Source organism: Penicillium maclennaniae, assembly GCF_028827695.1.
Source record: "Penicillium maclennaniae strain IBT 15551 chromosome Unknown utg000006l:1.0-2513246.0:1.0-2515036.0, whole genome shotgun sequence".
Classification (NCBI taxonomy): Eukaryota; Fungi; Ascomycota; class Eurotiomycetes; order Eurotiales; family Aspergillaceae; genus Penicillium; species Penicillium maclennaniae.
The window spans coordinates 2,040,712-2,065,916 of NW_026623218.1; the positions used below are offsets into that span (position 1 = coordinate 2,040,712).

General features: G+C 39.0%; 4 protein-coding genes across 4 annotated transcripts; 2 read left to right on the forward strand and 2 right to left on the reverse strand.

The window, feature by feature from the left end:
- Positions 1-12,650: 12,650 nt before the first annotated feature.
- Positions 12,651-12,963, reverse strand: N7477_007042 (uncharacterized protein; the record flags this gene model as incomplete). The annotated part of the gene is made up of 2 exons (XM_056968705.1): positions 12,651-12,786; positions 12,869-12,963. Coding segments are annotated over 2 exons (231 nt in total), but the record flags the coding sequence as incomplete, so codon positions are not given.
- Positions 12,964-19,910: 6,947 nt separating this feature from the next.
- On the reverse strand, positions 19,911-20,935 carry N7477_007043 (acetate uptake transporter family protein; the record flags this gene model as incomplete). Its single annotated transcript, XM_056968706.1, has 3 exons — positions 19,911-20,231; positions 20,298-20,460; positions 20,532-20,935. 3 exons carry the CDS (start codon positions 20,933-20,935, stop codon positions 19,911-19,913), a joined length of 888 nt encoding a protein of 295 aa, XP_056821502.1.
- Positions 20,936-22,793: 1,858 nt separating this feature from the next.
- fgaAT (fumigaclavine B O-acetyltransferase easN) lies at positions 22,794-23,741 on the forward strand (the record flags this gene model as incomplete). Its single annotated transcript, XM_056968707.1, has 1 exon — positions 22,794-23,741. One exon carries the CDS (start codon positions 22,794-22,796, stop codon positions 23,739-23,741), a length of 948 nt encoding a protein of 315 aa, XP_056821503.1.
- A 546-nt stretch (positions 23,742-24,287) lies between these two features.
- Positions 24,288-25,187, forward strand: N7477_007045 (uncharacterized protein; the record flags this gene model as incomplete). The annotated part of the gene is made up of 1 exon (XM_056968708.1): positions 24,288-25,187. The coding sequence occupies one exon, from the start codon at positions 24,288-24,290 to the stop codon at positions 25,185-25,187; it is 900 nt and encodes a 299-aa protein (XP_056821504.1).
- Between the last annotated feature and the right edge of the window lie 18 nt (positions 25,188-25,205).

Sequence of the window (25,205 nt, forward strand, 5' to 3'; positions counted from 1 at the left end):
GACGAGGCCCCCGCGCGATTTCCTGAGTCATTCTAGGTCAGTCAAAATCCTTGCATTGAGGCTTTCGTCTCATGACAAGTCATCACGAGGTAATGGGGGATGACAGGCCTGGTATGGAGGACCATGAATCATGGTCCTTTTGTCAGAGCCAAGCGAATCCTGCGCGATAGACAACTAATCGCCTTTCTTACGGTGCACAGAATGAGCATCTGGCTATGAATTCCTTCATCTTTGGCATATTTTTCGACACCAAAGCTTCATACAAATGAACCGAGAGCAGAGAAGACAGCTGGAGAGATTCACAGAATTCCGTAAATAAGATTGCACCAAGTATGGTGGGGTTGGGGGCTGAAATTTTTCTGATTTCTTTAGAAAAAAGGGTCCGAAGAGAACCCTGTATTTGCAAATTTTGATGACTCTTTTTTGATTTAGTGCAAGATCCAAGATTGTGTATCTGTCTCTTGTGATCATACCATACCTGGTAAGACTTGTTGATTACAGTGGCACAGCAAAAGTCTGTGACCACCCACCCACCCCCTCCTCTAACCACTCATTTTCACCGCCTCACCGCCTCCTAAATTAGACTAGTAGAACGCGTCGCGAAGAGTGTAGTTTAGATTAGTATGATTATTGTCATCAAGTAACTATGCCTCGTGTGCGATCTTTACCACGACCACGGCCAGTACCGAGGGGCCCTCTACCTACTGCCCTCGGCCACCTCTAGCACCCCCTAATAGTGCCCTAAGACGTCGGAATTGCGAACCAGACGTCAATCTTCGAACACAAATTGTCACACTAAGAGAGACTGCTGAATGGTCATATAGAGAACCATAAGAAATTCCCTGATCTTCTACTATCTACTATTAAAATGACATGTCTACGATCACGTATTCGCCACAAAGAAGAGTCTTTACAGCGGACAGACGTCCGAAAGTCCTCGATGAGAGTGACCGTCAATAGACCGCGCAGCGGCCCGCGGGTAACCCTCACGACCCTGACCCTAGCCCTCTAATCTGAGGGTTGAGGGCCCAGGACTTCGGGCTTCAGGGCGAGCGCACTAGACCTACGACCCTCCAAGGGTAGCCCTTGGGGTCACGGAGGATCGTCAAAACAAGGCAAACACAGTAAAGTCGTGACTTAGTTTAGATCGCATTAATTATGTAGCATTCTATTGTATTTTACGTATTCCTTTTACAATTTCAGATAAATATACTGATCGACTTCAAAGTGCTTTATTATTTCTTCATATACTAGGTCTTCCATACTAAGCCCGACCTAGCTCATATCTATTAAGACGCTTTAAGCGTTTTCGGACCCTACCTAATACCTGGTGTTGTGTATCGGGCAAGGGAACATCAGCATTATCATCGTCATTCTCATCCTTATCCGGCTTAGATGTAACACTCTTCGCCCTTCCCCGAGCCTCTCTTACTTAAAGGCTGAATATTAGGCTATGGTTGAGTTGATTCTGTCTCCTCTTCTTCGTTATCATCACTAATTAGACTAAAAGTGGCTTCTTTCGTGTTCTTTTCCTCCTTCGTAGCCTGTTTCTCCTAATGTGAGAGATACTTATTAATTAACATCCGTTGCTCGTCCTCGACATCAAATTTTGATATACATATAAACATTATAAGATTACTAATAGTTTTAGACTTTAGAGAGCCTTGACGATAGTTATAGATATCCCGAGCGGAGTTGAAGAGTCGCTTAACTCCTCTACCGGTAGTAGGAACCAAGAGCATATCCCGTATGAGATGTGCAAGTGCTAGGAATTTCATGTTGATAGTCTTTCTAGAAGAGGCGAGGGTGGGTTCGTATAGTACTTGGAAGCAACATTAGCTTTACGTAAAAGAATTAGAATGTAGTACTCACTACTCTTAAGATACTATTTGAGTTCGTCCTATTTAGTAGTTAGTGTTTGTTAAGAATCCTCTATATCGCAAACTAATCCAAGCTTATCCTGAGCACGTATGGATAATGAAGTCTTTAATAATAGAAGCGGATCCTAAAGTCGCTTTTATATGCCTTAAGATAATCCTTAAGACTCTAGCGATATCGCCTACGCTAATCCTGTCCTAGTCCGTCCTAGTCCGTCCTAGTCCTTAGTAGAGAAGAATTGAAGTTTATATTGTAGCACGCCATATTTGTGGCATAGCTAATATAAAAAGCATCAAAACTTACTATTTAGTATGAAAACTTAAGTTAATTCACCATTATTAGGACTAGATTTATTAAATACGATTCTATTTCAAAGGATTTTATAGCGTTGTTAATGTTTAGACAACGTGAGGCAAATTCTTGCCTAAATAGCCGTTCTTTACGGGCAGACACGCAAATTAATCATCGTTTTTGTGCATCCCTTTTAGGAAAGGTTGCTAAGAATTATGCAAAGGAGGGCTATCAAGGGTTATTGAGGGTAACCCTCGCCGGGCCCAAGCAACCCTCAGGGTCGGGCGGAGGGTTCAAATCTTGGGCTCGGGTGAGGGCCGCTACGCGGTCTAAATCAAATAATATCTATTAGTATTCTACGGGCTTACCTAAACTTTTAGGTGTCCTTGTTGACTTAGATTCTAAGCTAATGTATATGAAGAGCGTGCCTATAGAAGTAGGGTGTCTAAAGGTACCCTACGGACTAAAAGCGGAACGCAAATCTACCTTATCTATCCACCCCCAATATAGGATAGAGAATAGGTTGGGCAAGGGCTAGCCGTAGGTGACTAAGATCCTCTACGACCGACAGTGGTATAGTAGGTGTATGTCTTCGGCAGAGAAATATATTCTCACGGGGCTGTCTATCTTGCAAATCTCAGAAGTGGACGTCATTAGTAGGTCTGCAAGCCATCCCCGCTATGTTTTCCCTGGTTAACTGCATAGTGTACACGTCCATAGAGTGCAAGCTTCAGTCGAGAAGTTAAGGCGTGCAGCTCATCAGGTCATCAGGTCGACCCCTGACCTGATGACCTGATGAGGTTAATTTGGTTATGCCTAGTGATTACTAGTAATTACTAGTAGTCTACACCGTAAATTGAAGAATCTAAAATTCCTGATTTAGTTATGTGATTATAAAAAGCTTATTAGGTCGAAATTGGACCCACTTTTTTGACCTGATGAGCTTTTAATGGTCATTACTAGTAGGTAATAGTAGTAACTAAATAACTATATTTCTTCAAAAAAGGAAGGTGACCTAATGACCTGATAACCTATATTTAGTTTTACCTAGTAATTACTAGTAAGGATAATAAAAAATAAGTAATATAAATAGGTTAGTATTGGAATATAGACCAATGCTACAAAGAAAGATCTATCCTTATATTCAACATATAAGACCAGATTGTATTGATCACGTGACCAGATGTTTCCTTCTATCAAAATAATATTTTGACCACTTCTGATTCTGGTCCGCGGCCCTCTCCCGAATGATAGGCAGGACCATTTTCCTTCAGAGGTAAATGGTCCGCCTTCAGGCATGAATGGTCCGTTCCTTCGGAGGTGCCTTCGGGCATATCTTGCCTGCGGACTTCGACCATGGTCTTCGAACCTCGGTGAACAGACTTCGACCCTCAGTCCCCTCAAGGATAGGCGGACCACTTTCCCTTAGGGATAAAATGGTCCACCTTTGGGCATGCATAACCTGATACTGCGGGGAAGCTTTCGGGGTGGCTGAAACCGTCGATTCTTGACATTATTCTTTTGGCTTTTCTTCGGTTCCCTTCTTTGCCACCTTTATTATGTTACTGTCTAGTATTTGTATGTTATTCTAGACGTCATTTCTAGGCTACTTTAGCCTATAAATATGTCCTTCTTTTCTAGCAGAAAGAATCAAGTCATTTTCCACTTTCCAAAGTCAGTTCTACTTTCTTCCTTTGATCCTCAGGACTGTGGTTCTGCCTTCGTTTAGGCTATATCTGCTTATAGTCTATCCTACGACCTTTGACCTTCTTCCTTTGTCTGGCACCGACTGACCTAGCCGGACTAAGGTTGATCCCACGGACTTAAGGGGCCACGATCTGCTTCGTGGTAGCTTTCCCCTTATGCTCCAACAGTTAGTAATTCCTATTAAGATTATAAACCTTTAAAGGCCTAAGGTATTTATAAAGGTTTAAAGGACTAAGTTATTATTGGAATATAGACTAATGCTACATAGAAAGATCTATCCTTATATTCAACATATAAGACCAGATTGTATTAATCACGTGACCAGATGTTTCCTTCTATCAAAATAATATTTTGACCACTTCTGATTCTGGTCCGCGGCCCTCTCCCGAATGATAGGCAGGACCATTTTCCTTCAGAGGTAAATGGTCCGCCTTCAGGCATGAATGGTCCGTTCCTTCGGAGGTGCCTTCGGGCATATCTTACCCGCGGACTTCGACCATGGTCTTCGAACCTCGGTGAACAGACTTTGACCCTCAGTCCCCTCAAGGATAGGCGGACCACTTTCCCTTAGGGATAAAATAGTCCACCTTTAGGCATGCATAGCCTGATCCTATGGGGGTGCTTTCGGGGTGGCTTAGACCGTCGATCCTTGATATTATTCTTTTCGCTTCTCTTCGGTTCCCTTCTTTGCCACCTTTATTATGTTGCTGCCTAGTGTTTATACGTTATTTATATATCATTCTAGACGTCATTTCTAGGCTATCCTAGCCTATAAATACGTCCTTCTTTTTCTAGCAGATAGAATCAAGTCATTTTCCACTTTCCAAAGTTATCTCTACCTTCTTCCTTTGATCCTTAGGACTGTGGTTCTGCCTTCGTTTAGGCTATATCTGCTTATAGTCTATCCTACGACCTTTAACCTTCTTCCTTTGTCTGGCACCGAATGACCTAGCCGGACTAAGGTTGATCCTACGGACTTAAGGGGCCACGATCTGCTTCGTGGTAGCTTTCCCCTTATATCCCGATAATTCCTTCTCTAACTCTTTAAGCTATATTATTATATCTTATATATTATTAAGAGTAATACTCTTAGAATTATAGTTATCTATTATTTTAGTATTAGTATTAGCCTTATCCTTTATCTTAACTATAATAATAAAAATAAACTATCCTAAAAAAGTAGTCTAACCTCCTAATTTAATAATAAGTAAATAGTAGCTAAAGCCTACTTTATAATAATATCTATCTTAGTCTAATAATAATTTATACTAAATAAGATTCTTTTATCTAAGGGCTAAGGTATACTTTCGGAGAAAAGCCTTTAAAAGATTATCTTAAATAATTTCTTTCATATTTTAGATATCTTTATCTAATAATAATAAGTAAGAGAGAACTTTATTATTAATAGCGAGATAAATATAATTATAGCTAAGGCTAATAATAATAAACTTATTTATTAGCTTTATTATTAAGTGTCAGCATATTCAAGGACTGTCAGCATTACCTTTGTCGGCATTATCAAGGACTGTCAGCATTACCTTTAGTCATCCAAGAAGACTATGATCTTTATAATTGGTCAGGTAAATACGAAAAGCCACCTAATTATAATAGGTCTATTAAAAGGTGTTCTATGGATAGACTATTGATGATACCTTGACAATAGGTCTAGACTATCAATGATGCCTTGACAATAGGTCTAGACTATTAATGATGCCTTGACAACTAAAAATGATGCCTAGACTATGATTGATTTCAAAGCAAGACAGGCCTAGACTTAAAACAATGCAAGTCTAATATAGGCCTAGAACATTGTTGATTGGATATAAATATGTCCGCAATTCTCTACAAGAAAAATACAATTCTTCTTCAATCATCATATCATACCCTAAGGTTTCCTATTAAGGAAATATTCTTTTATTCATCGAAGGATAAAAGACTTGATCTCCTATTAGATCTCCCACTGGATCTCCCACAGGTTATGAGCCCGGCCCTTTAAGGTCAGTATACCTATCTATACTAATTACTTCACCTATTTTATATATACCTTTCGGTATATATAAGTACCTATACCTATATAGGTATCCTGTTATAGGAATTTTATTATAGGTCCAAACCCTATTTAAGATTAAGGTTATCTAAACCTTAAACTTAAAAAGGTTAATATATATATATATCTATCTATATATATCTATATATATTCTATATATATATAAGATATTTATATACTAGGTACTATATAAAAGGATCTATCCGAAGTACGTCTACCGATCGGTACTTACCTCCTCACCTAATATATACCTACATCAAGGTATATATAAGTACCTCTACAATTATTTAGGGTTTCAAAACCCTAATTCAAACCCTAATTCGAACTTTATTTCAAACCTTATTTCAAACTCAAAATCGAAAAACTTGAAGTTTGATATTGATTCAGCTTATCCTTATTATATATATATATATATATAATATAATAAGCTATATACCTATATCCACCCTAGGTATCAAGCCTACCCCTAGGCTTTTATTATCCTATATTATGACCAATTTCGATAAATTTGGCATAGAAAAGCTCAAAGGCTCCGAAAACTATGCCACTTGGTCTACAAGGATAGAAGCCTTATTATGCAAAGACGAAATTGAAGGCCCAATCACAACAAAAACCCTATCATCTGATACTAAGGCTATCCAATTAAAAAATACGAAGGCATGCGGTATTATCAAGCTTCTTTGCCTTGATAGCCCACTTCTATATATCAAAAATATGGATACCGCCTATGATGCATGGCAAAAGCTCAAAAATCTCTATAATCCTAAGGGATTTATATCTGAATATTTGACATTAAAAGAATTCTTTAATCTATCATTAACTGACTATGATAGGATGGAAGAATATCTAAATAATGTGAAACGTCTATCAGATGAACTAAAAATGAGGAATATTATATTACCTAAGCAAGTTATATTCGCCTGGGTTCTTACCTCACTTTCTAGTGATTATATTGGCTTTGTGTCCAATATAACACAAGCTTTAAGGAAGGATCCTGATGCCTATACTATCGATACCCTATTTACTAGCCTAATTGATGAGGCTAGGGGTATTGAGGACCTTTCCAAGCCTATTATGACTATTACTGGGCACGATATACGTCAAAACAAGCCTAGTAACATAATACACCCAAATAGGGCCAAACGCTATCCTAGGTCTGACCAAAAAGGTCAAAAGGGTCATTATAAGGCAAATAAACCTTATAATAAGCCTAAATACCAAGGAAAAGCTTATAATAAGCTACCCTACTCTGGTAGATGGTGCACGAACTGCAAAAGAAATAGTCATAACACCGAACAATGTTGGATACTATTTCCTAATCAGGCACCACCTAATTGGGGTAAAAATAGGACTATAAGCCCTAAGCCTTATGATTTAAACCCTAATACTAGGGTTAATAGGGCAAAAAATCCTATAAATAATAGGATCACGCACAATGACCACTATGAGACTCAAAATGCATATATAACGACTACGCGTTCCCCCACGCCTTTATATAATGCAAAAAGCAATCATAGCCCTATGAATTCTCCTTATATGTCGCCTAATAATAAGGAAGATATAGAGCTATTTGATATTGCAGAAGATGAGGTACGCTTCCCTCTCTTATATAAGCAAAACTCTAATACGAACAAATCGTATATAGATGATTTAAAAGGCTTATATAGTCAAAAAGTGGATTTTATTATTGATAGCGCTGCAAGCATTAATACTATATGCAATTTAAAGCTTTATGAAACATACCACGATACAAATACTATTGTACGATGGGGTAAAGCTAAAAGCCTAAAGGCAAAATATAAAGGCGATATAATACTAAAATTTATATCGGGCTTTATATATAGACTAAAAAATGTCTATTATATACCTGATTTAGGTATAAATTTATTGAGCATAGGTTCTATGCAAAATATAGAGACTTTATTTACCCAAAATAAAGCTTTATTATATTCAAATAAAAGGGCTATAGCTGTAGCTAACCGAAGTCCTCATGGTTTATACTGTGTTAAAACTACTATATTATATCCTATAAGGAATAATAATCAATCTATATATACTTCAGATATATATAAGACAAAAAATAATCAAAAACTCACTTATAACAAGTGGCATAAGAGACTAGGGCATATAGGTGCCCTATCCCTAAATAAAATGATTAAAAGAGGTAGTTTACCAGATAAATCCATTAAAACACAAGCTACCAAAAAATGCAAAGTATGCCTAGAATCAAAAGATAATAGGCATATAAATAAGATATCTATAAACCCTCAAAAATATGATATCCTAGAAAGGATACATAGTGATATAGGAGGGCCATTAAGCCCAAAAACCTATAATGGCTATCATTATTATATTACATTTCTAGACAAAAAGTCTAGATATCTATGGATAACACTGCTTAAGCAGAAAAAATGATGCATTTAAAGCTTTTGAAAGCTTTAAGGCTATAAGCGAAAATCAGACAAAAAGATCTATAAAAGAGCTTTTTACTGATAATGGCACTGAATTTATAAATAAGGACTATAATAAAGCCTTATCTAAATACGGTATTATACACCGTACTACGCCCGCTTATACAAAAGAACCAAATGGTTTAATTGAAAGGATTAATCTGTCCCTAATGAATAAGGTAAGAGCAATGATAATCCAATCAAAAGCATCAAAATACCTATGGGGTGAGGCTATATTAGCCGCGGTATATATATATAACCGCACACCGCATACAAGCCTAGATTATAAGGCACCATATGATATATACTTTAATATAAAACCAAATTTATCTCTGTTGAAGATATGGGGCTCACTAGCTTATTATCATGATAATATGATAAGTAATAAGCTATCACCTCGAAAGCAAGAGGCTATACTAGTAGGCTATAGTGATTATAATCACTATAAGCTTTATAACCCTAAATTGAATAGGGCTTTTTGGTCACGAGATGTGACTATATTAGAGGGCGAATATTGGGCTGATAAGCCTAAGACCCCTAAAAACCAAGCTAGTATGGATTCGGATCAAATCCAAATGGATTTAGACCAAATTGAATCAAATATAGAGGAAAATAAGGATAATAAGCCTAAACCTCTTCCTAAACCTCTTACAAGGGGCTATAATAAATATATAGCTTCAAAGCCAGATCACAAAGTGGAAGTACAAATACCCGCTTATATATATACCATAAAAGATACCACTATTGCAGACACTATAAGTGCTATTGAAAGGACTAATCATCCTTCTGATAATAGGGCTGATTACCCTAATTTTATACTTACTGCAAATATAGCAAATGAGCCAAAAAACTATAGGGAAGCTATACAAAGTCCTAATTCGGACGAATGGTATAAGGCATGCATAAACGAGGTACAAGAGCTAGAAAGCCAGAATACCTATGAAATAGTGGATATACCCCCTAATATAAAGCCTATAAATGGTCGGTGGGTATTTAAAATAAAGCCTATAAATAAGGATACTATAAATAATAGTAATACCTATATAACTGATATAAATAAAACCATCCGCTATAAAGCGAGATGGGTTATACAAGGCTTTAATCAACGTCTAGGAATAGACTTCCTAGAAACGTTTTCCACTACATGCCGCACTGAAATATGGCATATATTGCTTATTATAGCACTAAATAAGGGTTGGCATATAAGACAATACGATGTGAAAAATGCATTCGTTCATGCCGATATAGATACTGATATATATACTATATTGCCTATAGGGATATATAACCCTATAAAATATAAAGATAAATGTTGCCATTTAAATAAGGCACTATATGGCCTTAAACAGTCTCCTAGACTATGGTATCAATACCTATCATCTATATTGAAAGGGGAAGGCTTTTATATATTCCCCTATGATGAAGGCATATATATGAATGATACTACAAAATGTATTATTATATGTCACGTGGATGACCTTATAGTTCTATCAAAGGATATAGACTATATAAAAAGGCTTATAAATAGCCTAAAAGGGTCTATAAAGCTAGAAGATATGGGACAAATCTCTACCTTTCTAGGAAACAATATAATTATTGATTATCCTATGAAAAGACTTTATATAAATCAAGAAGCTTATACATTAAAGCTTTTAAATAAATTTGATATATATAAGCTTAAGCCCACGTCTATACCTAGTGATCCTAGTATTAAGCTAAGGAAAAGCACTATAGATATAGATCCTAAAGATATAAGACAATATCAAAAAGAAATAGGATCTTTACTATATTTAGCCTTAAAAACAAGGCCTGATATTACTTATGCAGTAATAAATTGTGCTAGGTTTATGAGCAAACCAAATAATGACCATTTTAAGGCATTAAAACATATATGGCAATATTTACTAGCCTATCCTAGTATAGGCCTTATATATGAATGCTCAGGCTATAATCTTATGCTAAAGGGCTATTGTGACTCTGATTGGGGAAATGATTTAGATAATAATCGATCAACCTCAGCCTATATATATAGCCTATCATCAGAGCTAGGATTTAATAATCCTATAAGTTGGATATCCCAACTACAAAAAACCACCGCATTAAGTAGCTGTGAAGCTGAATATATGGCTTTGAGAGATGCCACAAAAGAAGGAATATATCTATCTAATTCCTTTCAATATATAAATATGCATATGCAACTAGGATATATAAGAAGCATACCAAAAATCCTAGTGGATAGTGCATCAGCTATAAAACTTGCTGAAAATCCTGAATTTCACAAAAAATCAAAGCATATAGGTATAACCTATCATTTTACTAGGCAGGCTATAATAGAGAAAAAGATATCTCTTATTAAAGTGCCATCTAAATATAACCTAGCTGATTTCTTAACAAAGAATGTGAATAAAACTATACACAATTCTTTAATACAGCTAGCAAATTTAGGCACTATTTATAAGCCAAAACCCTAGATATATATAGAGGAACTCTATATAAAGAGGGTCTATATGCTATAAAAACCTATATATATGCAGACATAATCTATATATTTATATCTATATATATAGATTAAGGGGGAGTGTCAGCATATTCAAGGACTGTCAGCATTACCTTTGTCGGCATTATCAAGGACTGTCAGCATTACCTTTAGTCATCCAAGAAGACTATGATCTTTATAATTGGTCAGGTAAATACGAAAAGCCACCTAATTATAATAGGTCTATTAAAAGGTGTTCTATGGATAGACTATTGATGATACCTTGACAATAGGTCTAGACTATCAATGATGCCTTGACAATAGGTCTAGACTATTAATGATGCCTTGACAACTAAAAATGATGCCTAGACTATGATTGATTTCAAAGCAAGACAGGCCTAGACTTAAAACAATGCAAGTCTAATATAGGCCTAGAACATTGTTGATTGGATATAAATATGTCCGCAATTCTCTACAAGAAAAATACAATTCTTCTTCAATCATCATATCATACCCTAAGGTTTCCTATTAAGGAAATATTCTTTTATTCATCGAAGGATAAAAGACTTGATCTCCTATTAGATCTCCCACTGGATCTCCCACATTAAGTAAGTAATTAAGTAATTAAAGAAAATATTTATTTATTATTCTCCCTAAGCTTTAATAGCTTTTAGCTTATTTATAATAAGATATTATTTATGCTAGGTATATTATATTTATATTTATATAGCAAAGTACTTTAGAAATATAGTTCTTTTAAATAATTTCAGAATAGATAGATAGCTTTATAATAAGCCTACAGCGGTCTTTATAGGGCGGACTTATATAGCTCTCGGAGCCTCGCGAGCTAAAACGGCCTCCGCTAAAATTCTAAGACGCCTATATCTATTTAAGGTTATATTCGATTACTGCTACTATTTTATCGACCTTCCACGATTTTAAGGTCTAGGGACCAGTTATATATATTTTAATCGGTCCGCCCTATAAATAGTTTGTATTCTCTAACGAAGGCTTATAGTAATATTCGAAATTAGATTTACCTCTACACTCTCAGTCTATTATTCCCGAACCCTAACTTAAAGCACGCTAGTCTAATTTTAGCCGTTCCCTATTAATCCCTATTAGACTATACTGTATTTACTGGTAACAATAAATAAGTTATTTTATAATACTATAATTATTTAATATCTTTAGAGGATAAAGGGCCTATTCTTTCTCGAAACGGCAAGAACTTAAAGCTATCGTTTATAAGCCAAAACTCACTGACTAAGACGCTTAAATTAACGGCGAGCGAGTCTCCGATTAACATTTTGTTAGGCGCAATATATATTATATTATACGATATCCGGGGCCTCTATCGTGTGATTACGCTAATATTAAGACTAAACGGCCTATATAAATATATTAAGAGAGTCCTTCAGGACGTAGAGGAATAGTGTCGCATTTAAATACTATTATATATTGGAATTAATACTAAGTTTATTATAACTAAGTTAGGCGGTTCGTACGCACTAGTAGCTAATTATAACTTTGACTTCTACTATATATATAGGCTATCTTCCACAAACTACTTAGCTCCTTCCGTAGGAGCCTTCTAGGCCACACGGTCTTTCGTAAACTGCTCTATAGTGGGTCTTAGCTTCGTCTCGTGCAAAGAGAAATCATCCATACTCCTAACGCGCAGAATACTTATGCCCGGGAAAGCCACACTAACGCGGTATATAAGCGAGCCGTATATAGAACAGAAATAATTAGTCATAGTATTATCCTTACCAAGAGTTTTAAAGAATACAGTGCGCGACTAGCTATATATCTTTAAGTTATCGCGGCCTCGCAGATATTTTAGGTGCGTATTATAGACCGTGAAGTTAGTCGCGTATACTGATACAGTAAGCTTATAGCAGTCGGAGCAGTTACAGACAAAGGAGCTAAAGTAGCTAGGTCCTTAGGTTAGCTAGGGGTTTAGAGCTATTATTAGAGAAGCATACTATAGAGAGTAGGCTCGAAATCGAAACTTACGAATAACAGTTATACCGCACCGTAAAAGCACGTAGCCGTCGCTTTATCCTCGGTAGACTAGCTATTATTAGCGCCACTAGCGAGAGGAAAATAAGGCTTTAACTTATTAATAGTAGGAGATACCATACTTTCTTTAGTTCTGTGGCCTCTTAATAATAGTATAGAAGACAATAAGATTCTCAAATATATAAAGTATAAGGACCTTACGGCTACAGAATAGGCTTTATATCTTTACGAGAAACATTTCTGGCATTATTCTAGTCTTATTATATGTCATTTTTAGCCACTTACTAATTTTAGCGTTCGCTAGTAATCGTGGTTAGTAATCGAAGGCTTAGAAATTTAATTCTTAGGCTAGGAGTGATATAGCTCGTTAGATTCTTTAGCACACGTCTATATAATCTGTAAGGTGTACAATATCCCTTAATTAGTCCCCGAAAAGTATATCGGATCTATTCATTTATAAGCGCTATAACAGTCTGTGATTCTATCAGGGACATTTACGGCTCGCACGACTAGCCGGTTAGGACAATTAGTAATCCGTAACTATACTCCGCAAAGATTTCCGGATATAGGGGCCCGTAGGCCTTCAAAACGTTTAATATATAGGCCTTAGTATATCGACTAATACTATATCGGCACTACAGACGATCGGATTAACGCCGCACAGATACGGCCTCACAGGGTAGGTAGTGACGTAGCAAAATAATAATTATAGATAAATATAGTCTTTAGCTAAGTGCCCGGTTCTAAAGAGAAATAGTGCAATACCTTTATTAATAGCATAAAAATCAAATACGTTATCTTACCTTATCGAACTAGGTCATTTCAGTAGCATAACGAGTGATATCACCTTATCTTTAAAATTATAGTATCACGTTATATTAGTTACCTAGACCTAGTCTAGCAGTCTACCACGAGAAATAACCCTATCATAATTATTATGATATCAAATAATATATTCAGAGCGACGGCTTATATCAATATAATTGTAAATCGAATTCCCACGCTACGATAGAAGCTATCAAGGTAGACCCTAGGGACTTTTTCGTATAGAGGCCCTTACTAAGTACGAAAGATAATAAGCATATAGAGGTTATTAAAACGCTACTCGAATTCGGAGAGAAAGTAATATACACACCTACATAAATTCATTAGCAAAGTGTAAAGCTTTTCAGCTCAGCAAAAAACTCCTCGATCGGATTCGACTCTAATAAGTAGGGCGGCAGATATACTAATATACCCCCGCGTCCGCGTACATAAGCGTAATCTATTCTAAATAATACAAGGACGCATTCTCTATAGCCATAGCAGATTTAGTTCGAGGCCATTATCCCTAGTGCCGAAGAATCTGAGCCAGAAATTCTTTAAATATTATAGTATTAATTAAACCGCGGAATACTCGCGAGGGGCCGATACCCTCCTAGGCATACGCAGGTAATATTTAATATCGTAGGGCGCTATAGAATTGCGATTCCTATAAATAGGCCACACTAAGTAATAACTAGCCTTTACGCCTAAAAAAATCTAGCCCTCTTATCATATCCAGATTCATTAACGTAAACTAGATAATACGACTAAAATTCCGACAAGTTATAGAGACAAAGTTCTCGTAAATCGGCGTTACGCTCCTTTATATACTGCCCGACCGTTTTTCTGGACTAACCTTTAGCGATAAAGGTTCTTTTAAAGAGTTCTTCTGAAGGGTTCTTCTAAAGGGTTCTTCTGAAGAGTTCTTCTGAAGGGTTCTTCTGAAGGGTATAATCATAGTGCAAAACTTAACCTAGGGGAAGACAGCTATCTTATTAAGGTATAGGCCCGGTTCTTCCGATAGGTAGTCGCAGAGCGCGTCGACTATTAGCGGGGTTAATTCGTTTCCGACCTCTATTACTTAGGGGTGCGTGGAAGCTCCCGAAATACTATAAGTTTCTGTAAAGATTTATAATCGTAACCTTACTACACTTAGCCTCTTTAGCTATTTAAGAAGTGGCTAATAACTAACTCTCTACTATATCACAGATTAGGTACAGCTTTAGGGAAAGGAGTTTCAGAGCTATATATAAGTCTAATATAGGGTAGCGCTCAAAATATATAAGGGAAGAAGCCTATTACTAGGAGAAAAGACAGGGTAGAGTGATATTATATATATTAAGGTTTCGTATAAATTACACAGAGCAAGGTCCCACCCGCGTTATATAAGATATAGCTTCTATTTTAGGAACAAAGGGACCGACAGTTATACCATACCTAGATTAGTATATTTTAAATTAGGGTTCGGGAATTAAAGTCGAAGAGTGTAGAGGTAAATCTGATTTCGAATATTACTATATGATACTAGATTAATTCCAACTAATAATCAGGAAAATTCGGAAATGTTTCCTAGATCAATCCTATAATCTTATAAAGCGCAGTCGAGCCCTATAAGCACCTAAGCTAATAGTACTTATATAGCTCTATCTATCCTTAATAATTTTCCTAATAGAAATTACTCGTTATCTGAGCCTTCTCTATAAGTGACCTTTAACTCTCGATTTCCGCGTTAGCCTTTTTAAGGGCATTTTTCTGTAAGGTAATTTACCCCTTAGCGATATATAGTTTCTCTACTAGTGTATCTTTCTCTAATTAAAGGGTTAAGGTCGTATTTCCTCTATCGGGGGAGGCTCCCTATTAGCTAGTAAGAACTATTTTATATAGCCCTTAAGAATATAATAATTTTATCTTTAATACACTCACCGCGTGGAACATAACACTAACCTCTTATATTAGTTATATATAAATTCTTACTAACTACTTACTTAAGTATTTATTAAATATAGGTTTAAGATATAGGCTACCTATTTTTTATATATAAATCCTATTAATAGGTTTAAGCCGAACTTCGGCTGGTTTTTCACTCTAATCCTAAGATTATTCCTTAGATCTTTCGTTAGGGCTCTTTAGTCTGATAGAGGATTTAATTAATATATATATATATTATAATAGTTGCTTATAATATTTTATTCTCTATATTATACGTTTCTTATTCCCTAATAGCTAAGGCTCTTCTATATAGTATATAGCTATAAATTTCTTTACTTCTTAGCCTTATATAGGGACCTTTCGATATTATATACCCTTAAGAGCTATAACTATTAGACCTAGTTTTTTTTAGCTATTTCAGAACTAAGATAGTCACTTCTAGTTTATAGAGCTACCGGATATAATATAACAAAAATATTATTAGAATATAGACCAATGCTACAAAGAAAGATCTATCCTTATATTTAACATATAAGATCAGCATTATATTAATCACGTGACCAGATTTTTTCTTCTATCAAAATAATATTTTGACCACTTCTGATTCTGGTCCGCGGCCCTCTCCCAAATAATAGGCAGGACCATTTTCCTTCAGAGATAAATAGTCCGCCTTCAGGCATGAATAGTCCGTTCCTTCGGAGGTGCCTTCGGGCATCTCTTACCTGCGGACTTCGACCATAGTCTTTGAACCTCGGTGAACAGACTTCGACCCTCAGTCCCCTTAAGGATAGGCGGACCACTTTCCCTTAGGGATAAAATGGTCCACCTTTGGGCATACATAACCTGATACTGCGGGGAAGCTTTCGGGGTAGCTGAAACCGTCGATTCTTAACATTATTCTTTTGGCTTTTCTTCGGTTCCCTTCTTTGCCACCTTTATTATGTTACTGTCTAGTATTTGTATGTTATTCTAGACGTCATTTCTAGGCTACTTTAGCCTATAAATATGTCCTTCTTTTCTAGCAGAAAGAATCAAGTCATTTTCCACTTTCCAAAGTCAGTTCTACTTTCTTCCTTTGATCCTCAGGACTGTGGTTCTGCCTTCGTTTAGGCTATATCTGCTTATAGTCTATCCTACGACCTTTGACCTTCTTCCTTTGTCTGGCACCGACTGACCTGGCCGGACTAAGGTTGATCCCACGGACTTAAGGGGCCACGATCTGCTTCGTGGTAGCTTTCCCCTTATGCTCCAACAAATATTTATTATTTTTTCTATATACTAGAGACTTAATTTTTTAATATTACCTCTTCTAATAGATTTAAAGTTACTAACTTAATTATATAGCTTTAGCGGCGATAATTAGGTTCAAAAATATTTTTAAAGGCCTTAGTCTTAAATTTAAAGATACTATACCTTTATAAAGGTAGAGTCGCCTTAGAAATATATATCTTAAGGAAGTATAATGCTTCTTAATAAAAATATCTAAATCCGACCCTATAATAATATAATTATTTAGATTAAGCTATTATAAGTGTGATAGATCTAAGCGAGTAAAAAAGCTTATTAAGCTAAAACTGTCCTAAAGTCGAATTCTCTTTATAGGGAAAAAGCCCTTCGTAGCTAAAGTTATTAATTTAATAGTACTCTGCGATAGAGTAGCTTAGAAGCCAGAGATTTTGTGGGAGATCCAGTGGGAGATCTAATGGGAGATCAAGTCTTTTATCCTTCGATGAATAAAAGAATATTTCCTTAATAGGAAACCTCAGAGTATGATATGATGATTGAAGAAGAATTATATTTTTCTTGTAGAGAATTGCGGACATATTTATATCCAATCAACAATGTTCTAGGCCTATATTAGACTTGCATTGTTTTAAGTCTAGGCCTGTCTTGCTTTGAAATCAATCATAGTCTAGGCATCAGTTTTAGTTGTCAAGGCATCATTAATAGTCTAGACCTATTGTCAAGGCATCATTAATAGTCTAGACCTATGTCAAGGTATCATCAATAGTCTAGACCTATATCAAGGCATCATTAATAGTCTATCCATAGAACACCTTTTAATAGACCTATTATAATTAGGTGGCTTTTCGTATTTACCTGACCAATTATAAAGATCATAGTCTTCTTGGATGACTAAAGGTAATGCTGACAGTCCTTGATAATGCTGACAAAGGTAATGCTGACAGTCCTTGAATATGCTGACAAGATGACTTTTGGAAAGTGGAAAATGACTTCAGGAAAGTAGAACTGACTTGATTCTATCTGCTAGAAAAGAAGGACGTATTTATAGGCTAGAATAGCCTAGAAATGACGTCTAGAATGACATACAAATGACGTACAAACACTAGGCAGCAACATAATGAAGGTGGCAAAGAAGGGAACCGAAGAGAAGCGAAAAGAATGATGTCAAGGATCGACGGTCTAAGCCACCCCGAAAGCACCCCCGCAGGATCAGGCTATGCATGCCTAAAGGTGGACCATTTTACCCCTAAGCGAAAGTGGTCCGCCTATCCTTAAGGGGACCGAGGGTCAAAGTCTGTTCACCGAGGTCCGAAGACCATGGTCGAAGTCCGCGGGCAAGGCATGCCCGAAGGCACTCCCGAAGGAACGGACCATTCATGCCTGAAGGCGGACCATTTACCCCTAAAGGAAAATGGTCCCGCCTATCGTTCGGGGGGAGGGCCGCGGACCAGAATCAGAAGTGGTCAAAACATCTTTTTGATAGAAGAAAATATCTGGTCACGTAATCAATGCAATGCAATCTGGTCTTATATGTTGAATATAAGGATAGAACTTTCTATGTAGCATTGGTCTATATTCCAATAATAGTTTATAAGATAGGCCCGTAGACACTATAAATATATAAAAGAATACTTCGCCCTATATTTAGAAGGTTAATATATTAGTAGATTAATATATATAGTATTAACTTACTTATTTACTTTATTATTTAATATACTTTAGTTTTCCTGTAATAGATTTTAGAATATAGTTTTGATTTAGATAGAAAATTATATTTAAGTTATTAGTATACTTAGTCACTTAGCCTTAGAGATAAGGTATATATTAGATAATAACTAGGATTTAGCTAACTAAGACCTAGGATTAGTTATAAAATCCTAGGTCTTAGTCTGTTAAATCTATATTTACTTCGCTAAGTACCCAATGGGGACCGAAAAAAAACTAAGACCGAGGATTACTTATAAACTCTAGGTCCGTATTAGCTAATATTAAGTCTTAGTTTAGCTAGGTGCCCTTAGGCGAAATATACTCCTATATATATTAGGGGACCCTCTAAGGGTTAAGGTTATAGTAAGGAGATAAGATCTAAGGCTTAATAGTGCGAGTAGAGTGACATAATTTTAGACCGGTAATACAAATAAATGCGAGGTCTATAATATATAATATATAAAGATCTGCCCTAAAAAGGGCTAGTTATTAATTAGCTAGATATATAACTAAGTATAGCTATATATAAATACTAAGAATACGGTATTTCAGAGCTAGCGGTCTTTATCTAATAGAATATAAGTATAGTCTACCTAAGCGGCCTGTACGGTTTTTGCGCTAGCTAATAGGATTCTTATCTAGCTCTTACCTATACTCTTACCCTATCTATTACGCACTTACCCTGCTTACCCCTAGTCGCGCGACCGTAAAGCGGCGCTCACCCATTTCTCACCCTGGCGACACCCAACTAACTAATAACATTATATAAGCCACACGCCGGTTGGTTAGTAGTTGGGTGGGTGACCACTAGCGAATCCCTGCTGTTGTATGTTTTTTCTTTTTGCGACTTACATATGCGAGTTTCATAGGATTTACCGAGAATCCACATGGAAGGCCAATTACTTCAACTGCTTTAGAAAATTTAAGAGAGATGATCTTTCAAAAATTCGAATATAAATTATTTTGATAAGTTTTCAGAATACTTGCGCTTATTCGTTGCCTGGCTCGGCGATCTCTGATCAGCGCTGACTATATTTCATGGACTAATCTGTCCAATGGACCCAAGCGGATAGTTCCATCAATATGACAATGCGCTGAAGCCTCCCTGCCTCCGGTGGTGTAGCCGAAGGATTGCACATTCTTAATACTCTGTAGCGGTCACAGTGGGCTGGGCAAGATAGTATGCCGAACAAAAGCATTAAACATGAATACCCAACCTGTTTTTGCACGACTGGAGCTTGAATTTTTGTCAGCGAGAGAAAAGTACTTCGGAGTTTTGATCTGATCAGTACTTACCATCAATGATTCGAACCTTTCAACTCTTCAATAACTCTTCCTCGAGCATGTCTTTTCACACGTCTTTGTGTTTGTTCGCCTGGTGAACATGATGAACAGGTGACCAAGGAAAGTGCCCGAGAGGAACATTGAAGAATCCATTGCTTTGGTCGAAGACACCAGCAAAGGCATTGTACCAAGCAGTGACCGCCGCCAGTATACCACAAACCCCGCCGGCTTTCTGCACCGCAGCAATCATTGCTGAAGATGAGCCGCACTGGAAATGCGTGATTGCGAGCAATAGGTAATTAAGGTCAAGAAAGAAGAAAATCAGGAACATGGCGATACTGGATTTGAGTGTGCAGAGTAGCATGAGGGTTGTGAAGATGAACCATGCCTGTGTGTATGATCAGAATACGGGTTCTAGGAGCTACAAAATCCTGACAAGGAGATATCGACGTACCATCATGAATATCCCCATCAAGATCTCAGCTTGACACGACTCGATTGCTTTCTCAACTACGGGATTGGTGGTATCAATCTCGGATAGAGTGGCGAATGTGATCCAATAAGCCCCAAATGAGCAGAAAGTAGTCGCGCCAAAGGTGTTTCCGAGGGCCATTTCCCTGGTTCGTGTTATTCCATGGTTTCACCCAATCGAGGTCCAATAACACAACTCATGGAGGGTCTGACATACCACATTCCAGCTAAGAATTGACTTATACCACCATAGATCAAAGCCAAACCAATATTAATCCCCGTTATTGTGCCATTTGCCATGTACAAATTCATGGCATTCGAGACAAATGAGGTGAGTGCGAATGCGCATAAGCCCAACGGAGCTGGATTAGCAAATTTTCGTACCACTTCGGGTTGGGCGACATGCTCCAGATGTCTGAATTCGTCTTTTTTGAGAGATGTGTTTGAGTTTGGTATGCTTGGTGCCAGAGGTTCATAATGATGGCCTGTTGGTGAGGCAACAAGCGAAGGGATTTGTGAAGCAATTGGCGTGGAAGCTTGCGATTCCACACTGTGTTGGCTGCATACTGTAATGGCCGGCTGGGCTGTTTTCAGGTCGTTCATGTTAATGAGCTGTTCCATTAATCATAGATTTTCGAAGATCTAGTTGACAATGAGAAGCTGTGCGTGACGTGAAGAGCTTAGCGACAGGCTCGAAACGAAGAAATCGCTTGTCGACAAAGGTCTGAAACTTAAAAGTCAGGATTGATTAGAGACTGTGATGCTAGATATTTCTTTCCAGATGGGCAGTATTCCTCAGCAGGATCCATCAACACTCTTTAAACGAGAAATCAGGTTTTGCCACAAATTCTAATATGTTCTTCACAGGCCAAGAGGGCGACGCCGAAGCCCGGAATAGTGTCGTGCGCACATTTTAGTCGAGCTAGTGACACCTCAATGAACAGGTTTTCCCGGCCGTGATGTCTGGAAAGAGCATTTCAATCCTACAGTGCGAGCTATAGTGTAAAAGATTGGTCTAATGCAGTTAGTGCGCGGGTAGTACCGCGGAATTGCTGGGCCTTGATTGGTGAGGTTCTCTGCGTCAACACCCGGGGTACATTGGGCTGGAACACTGTAGATTCTGCATCGGTGTGAATCGATGCTAGCTTTGGTCATCGTCAAGTAATGCACATGCTCGAAGACTGATCTGGCTCACCTTGACCTTTCTTTTTCACCGTTTACTCTCTTGCACAGACGTCAGCTGTGATGCGCTGGCGCGATATTACGATTCTTCGTGGTTTTTTAGGCGAATGGCGTACGCGCCGATCGTATAAGAGACTTTTTTAACGTAATACTCCTAAATTCTCCGATCGTGTGATTCTTGGAGATCGCCCACTTAGCGTATTTAGAGACTCATGTAGTTCTTTGGATGAGGCTTGAATTCTATGTCAGTATTTTGCGGCTACAACGTGTCAGCTAACACATTTGTTCCTGAATTTATCACTCAGGACTACTTCTATGTCTATGAGGCTTCAGTCGGTCGAAGTTGCTGATTTGGCACCGCAAGGATCGCTGGTGCGGACAACGGCGGGCTCCGCAACCCCAGAACCGTGGCACCCGCAGGGTCAGGCACCGATCCCCCGACAATGAATGACTCCCAGTTGACCCTTCATAAAAGATTTTTGAACTACTACCTTGGCCTAGACTCTTGTGGAACCAGCGCTGGAGAAAGGTTCTACAAATGGGTAAAATTTGATCAAAACGACTAGTTGGAACACGTTTTTAAAAACCTCTTGTTCGCTGCTCGTGTGTTGACGTTGCCACACTGCAACATGTTCTCCTCATTCACTTGTGTGTCTTGACGCTCACCGATCATTCCATTATCGCGCTCTCAAAGCCGCGAAAATTTTCCTTGGTCAACAGGTAGATTCCTCCATCCACAACACGCTTGTAAGAATGGGCGAAAGGGACGTAGGTGTCTGACACTTAGAGGCGAGACATCTCAAGAGCAGCTTTAGTATATAAACGCTCAATCTTGGCCTCATGCTCATATAACCGTTTGATTGGAATTGCTTCATGGAGGTAGCCAGCGACGTGTATCGTGGGTTCTAGATTTCAATCTCTCTGCAAGAGCATCCTCATCAGTGTTTTGAATGTTATGGTACACTGGAAAATTCACGTAGATTCCTGAACTTGCCCGGAACAGCACTTGCAATGTCTTTGGGTATGTCAGCAGCAGTGCGGAGTACGAGCTTATTCCTATTTTGTACGAGTGTTGAAGAAAGAGGGATCCAACCTTGCGTGAAGATGTGTACGTCGCAAAGTCATATTTCCAGCCAGATGATAAATGCAGAAATCGCATATCCGTATGCCCAGGTGATGTGGCTCAAAGTGGGGCCGGACAGGGCCCGGGCTTTTGGGGGTCGACTCGGGGGTCGTTCTATATATACGACTTATTATCTTCTTCATCTTCATGATCAACAGCGTCAAAATTCAGACAATGACAGAACAAAACATCCTTGACGTGCAAGGTCAACAGCCTGCTCTGTACAAACTTTATACCCAACTATGCTCCGTCTTCCCGGTTGCCGAGACCTCCTCTCCGGATGCCATCCTCTCTACGTTGAGGAATGGGATGGACCGATTGCGCGACAGCTTTCCATGGCTGGCTGGTGAGGTCATCAATGAAGGCGCTAGTGATGGGAATACGGGTGTATATCGCATTGTACCCTCGGACAGGATTCCACTTGTTGTCAAAGATCTCCGAGAAGACGCCTCCGCCCCGACAATGGAAGACCTCCGGAAAGCCGGCTATCCATGCTCACTGCTGGATGAAAGTACATTCGCACCCGGCCTTACCCTGGACCTGCCTATCAACTTTGGTCTCGCATCCGAGTCCGCGTTTGTCTTCGCCATTCAAGCGAATTTTATCGCCGGCGGCCTAGTTCTCACCTCTATGTCACAGCACAATGTCATGGACATGACGGGGCATGCCCAGATTATTGACTGGCTATCAAAGGCTTGCTACGGCCTTCAATTTACAGAGGAGGAGGTGTCCTTTGGTAACCCTGACCGGCCCACGGCCATCTCCTTGTTGGATGAGCCGTATGAACCCCGCCCCGAATTGGCTCCCCAGATGCTAGCCCAGCCAGAGGAATCTGCCAGTGACCCAAACTTATCGCAACCCCCTAATTCGACCTGGGCGTATCTGGATTTTTCAGCCCATTCGCTGGCAGAGCTCAAGTCTCTGGCAACATCGACCCCTCTCAGACGGCTTCGTTTCGACCGACGATACTATCTGTGCTTTCCTATGGAAACGCATATCCAGGGCCCGAATCCCTCGCCTACAACCCGATACAAAGTCCACTTTCGCCCGCGCAATCGATGTCCGGCAGCATGTGGGTCTTCCAGCTCAATACCCCGGTGTGCTGCAGAATATGACATATAGCACAAACACGCTGCAAAACCTAAGAGATGTGCCTTTGGGCACAGCTGCTGCAGAATTTCGCGCTAAGTTAACCTCGGAGGACAGGGATCTGGCGTACGCCACAAGGTCTCTTCTTACTTATATTTCCCGTTCAAAAGACAAAACGAAGACCTCTCCTATGGCGGGTGTGGATATTTTGAGCGGCATAGCACTAAGCTCATGGTCTAAGATCAATTCTTATGACCTTGACTTCAACTTGGGACTTGGCAAGCCCGAGGCAGTACGCCGACCGAGCTTCACTCCAGTGGAGAGTCTGATCTACTTGATGCCAAAGTCGCCGAATGGTCATCTAGCGGTTCAAGCCTGCCTTAGAGATGAGGATTGGGGGCGATTAAAGGCAGACGAAGAGTTTGTGAAGTACATGAAATATCTCGGTTGATGTCGCTGGGTGATCGAACTGAATGTGAAATGATTGTAATATAGGTTATCTATCTTTTGCGTACTATAGTATTGAAGTTAACGCAGTGACATGAAAGCCTAGTATGATTTCAGACGGAATCCCAATCCATGGATAAGTGGAGAGTGCCTGAGACATTTGGCCCCGCCGATCGCAACCGCCTCCGCATTCCGTCAGACCTCCGCATTAGGAACTCGACTTCCTCCCTTCCTCGCGACCTACCTCGATTCTTCCAGCCAGTCATTGAGGATCCTGTTCCTTCGGCTGTCTTTCAATCTAAATCTCAATATCAAGCAACAAACATTGCCTCCATCGCTGTTATGGGTGGGGAAACTCCGCATCTCGCCCCCGCTCCTGCTTCCACGCTACCCCGGCTCGCCGAGCGACCGGTCGGCCAGCGCATCACCAAGATCTACACCGATCGACTCAAGCAATTCACATCTACGGGACAATATGAGGGCCAAAATCTGCTTTCTAGATTTAACGAAGCAGTGAATTCCGACGAAGATCATGTCAACCTGTCCGTCTACTCGGTCCCAAACCTTCAGCGACCGTCCTTCAATGAAGCCACCTCCCAAGAGTTCGAGCCGACCTCTGTCGGGCAGTCATTTGGTCCTAGCTGGTCGACCCATTGGTTCAGAATCCGGCTTAAGATACCCGAGGAAATGCGCCATAAGGAACGTTTGGAGTTTCACTGGGATGCAAACAATGAGGGATTGGTGTGGTCGACAGACGGCCGGCCATTGCAGGGTCTGACTGGTGGTGGAGAACGAATTGAATGGATCATTCCCGATGAATGGCGTGACGGTGAGGAACATATGTTTTACATCGAAATGGCCTGCAATGGCATGTTCGGGGAACGCCCCCGGAGGGGACTCGATTCAACCACCTCGACCGGACAAAACCTATGTTCTCAGCAAGGCACAGATCACCGCTGTCAACTTGGATGCGCGCGCACTTTACTACGACTTCTGGATCATTGGAGATGCCGCTCGCGAATTTCCGGGTGATTCCTGGGAGGCCCATGA